The 2,763-nt window shown below is 34.6% G+C and overlaps 1 protein-coding gene across 1 annotated transcript in view; it reads right to left on the bottom strand.

Moving 5' to 3' along the window:
• The window catches only part of TDO2 (tryptophan 2,3-dioxygenase), an 8,297-nt gene that overhangs the window by 1,891 nt on the left and 3,643 nt on the right, over window positions 1–2,763 (bottom strand). The window contains 4 exon segments of the mRNA XM_072406839.1: window positions 17–74; window positions 501–612; window positions 1,446–1,553; window positions 2,420–2,642. Coding sequence (XP_072262940.1) covers window positions 17–74; window positions 501–612; window positions 1,446–1,553; window positions 2,420–2,642 — 501 coding nt within the window.

The raw sequence follows: 2,763 nt of genomic DNA, 5'->3' as shown, positions 1-2,763 counted from the left end.
TGTAATTTTAATTTACCTGTAGAAGTAGATCATTAAAGCTCCCTTCAACGCTTTATAGGACAGCCTTCTTTCACCTGTGTAAAAATATTTCATGTTTAAAACCGTTAATAAGGTTATAATTTTATACCTAAATTTGATGTTCTACTATTTATTTTTTAGCTTTCATAAAATATTTATCATTTTGTAAAAGCTGGTAAAAGAACATTTTTCTATCAAAAAGAACACTATTCTTGTGCAGTTAGAATAATATCACAATCTGTTAGTTGCAGTCATTCTGATTTAAGTATTGCTTGCAACAATCAGTTATTGATTCATGGAGCGGTTTACTAAAATGTGAGCACTAGCATAATATTGTACACAAAAAGTTGAGCTTCCAAGGAATAAAGGTTTTCTTGGGTAAACTTCATTACTACAAACTACATTTCACTTGATTTTATTCTGTGATATATACATATACATATATTTGGATTTAAAAATTTCAAATAGAATAGTACTTGTACCTTTACTAAGAAGATGTTCATGTCGTTTCTCATCAAATAAAGCAGTGAAGACTTCTTTTTGCTTCTGCAGCTCTGCCAGCTGTTCTTCTTTATCCTCTGAATCTGGTTTAGCCTTAATGAAAGAAACTCTTTGTAAGTATATCTTTAGCATTATATTAAGTACACATTAGCATGTGCAATATTTACCTGTTTATTGTACATGCAAAAAAAAAAAACAGGCTTAAAAAGACATTTAAAACAATATCCTGGATCTCCTAAAACAGAGGTCAGCAAACTCTGGCCTATCTATTGTTGGATCCAGCGTAATTAAATTGCTGTGTTATCGCAAGATCTCGCGATGTCACCAATATCATCGAGTTCCCGCACAGTAACCCCAATTATTATGCCTAAAGAGCAGAAGCAAGGTGCAGCTACCAGTCTTCGGAAGGTTGACCTCGAACGTTGTGTCTTCAACCCTTAATGGACTGACGAATTATTCTTCATCCAGCAAGGCAACAAAGCCCTGTGCTTATTGTTCAACGACACCAACAGCACTTTAAAGCGGTGAAGTTTTGTAAGAACAAACTGCCCTCTAAACTCACTCACAATCACCCTAATGACATTTTGTTTCTGAGCTTCTCATTATTAGAACCTGATATTGTATCTGTCTCTAAGAACACTTTTTGACCTCCTGAAATGGCCTAGTAGTCCAAAAAGTTTGCCAACCCCTGTCCTAAAACATTAAAAAAGAGCCCTTTGGATTACCACGCTTAGTAAGAACAATGCAACATTCCCAATGCTTATTTTCTTTTTAAAAAAGTTCAGTGCAATGTTACAGAATGTGTTACTAAGCTAATTTGCAGTAAAGCTTGATAAATAATATAGATATCATCTTTCTTTAGGAAAGTGATATGACAAATGAAATGTTAGTTATCTGAATAAAAAAAATATATTCTATTTATATACCTTCATTAGTCTGAGCTCTTCCTCCAGTCCTTGAAATATGTTGGCCTGCAGCTTTCCCCAGAAATTAAATCCTGCTTCTTCCAATCCAGGTGTACGTTCAAGCCATGCCTTAGAAAAAAACGTTTAATTAAAATATCATGGGCGTTGTCTACTGATACATAATAGGCCTAATGTATTAAAGCTCTCAAAGACTGGAGGAGATAGATCATGGGTGAACTTTCAAAACTGAGTTCAAGTTCCAGGTTTGCTGGATCAGCCAGGTTCTCCCATGAAAGTATATCTTCTCCAGTGTTAGAGAATGTTAATAAATCAGGCCAAATTGATGCAAAATGGTTTGAATACTGCTATTTATTACTTGTGCTGTTCTTGTTGATAAATTGTATTTCTGAACTAGAAGACTAAATAATAATGATGTTTTAGTTAATAATGATTTTAATAAATCAGCTGTGCCACATGTGAGGCACAATTTCTGCGTTGTGGAAAAGATTGATGCAATATGGAGCTTGCTTTTACCTTTAAAATCCAGGTTACTGCTAGGGAAAATTAAGCAGTATGTTAATATATTTATTTTATTGTATAAATGTGACAGAGGTCGATCTCTTCCTTTCTCAGGTAGGGTTATTTTTAATGCTGTCTATGTCCCAGTTGCAGAAATATCTCCCCACCTACTATACTGATGTCAGCAGGATGTAAATGTGAATCTGCCCAGTGAGGTCCATTCTACTCCTGTGTCATAGTTTGTTCTTGTTATGTATAATGACAACTATCTGGTTTATCAATACTTTTCTTCGTGATGTAGGATGATGCACATTACTAAAATCTTAACCAGGCTGTGAATATTCTTTGAATTGATCTGACTGTGCTAAAATCTGAATACTATGGCCATATCATTTATTATGGTTACCCTGATTTCTGCTCTGTGGAACAAAACCAGTTATGATCAAGCACCTTGTTTAGGTTTGAGTGACTCTTACCTCTACCAAACCCAACAAAGTGGGTTCTTCCTCTGATTTAAGCAGCATTTCATTCTCCTTTCCTTTGAAGTTATCACGGTAATGGCGTCTGTTATAGGGAACTCTTAGAATTTCTGGAACACCAATCTTGTTTTCTAATAGTCGAAACTGTAAGCTCTGAAAGCCAGAGGCAGGGGATAGATATTCCCTACAAAAAAAAAAAAGAAAATAAATTTAAAATTTCCTTTCGATTATTTAGATTTAGGATGATCCAAGAACATGTGGCTGACCGGTGACTATGCCTATACACAATGTGCTCCTAATGTTGGTATATTTTTCTGTGCAGGTTTGTGAATATTCTTTTA

This window comes from Pyxicephalus adspersus, chromosome 3 (assembly GCF_032062135.1).
Source record: "Pyxicephalus adspersus chromosome 3, UCB_Pads_2.0, whole genome shotgun sequence".
In the NCBI taxonomy this organism is placed as follows: domain Eukaryota; kingdom Metazoa; phylum Chordata; class Amphibia; order Anura; family Pyxicephalidae; genus Pyxicephalus; species Pyxicephalus adspersus.
This window is presented reverse-complemented; position numbering and strand designations above follow the sequence as displayed.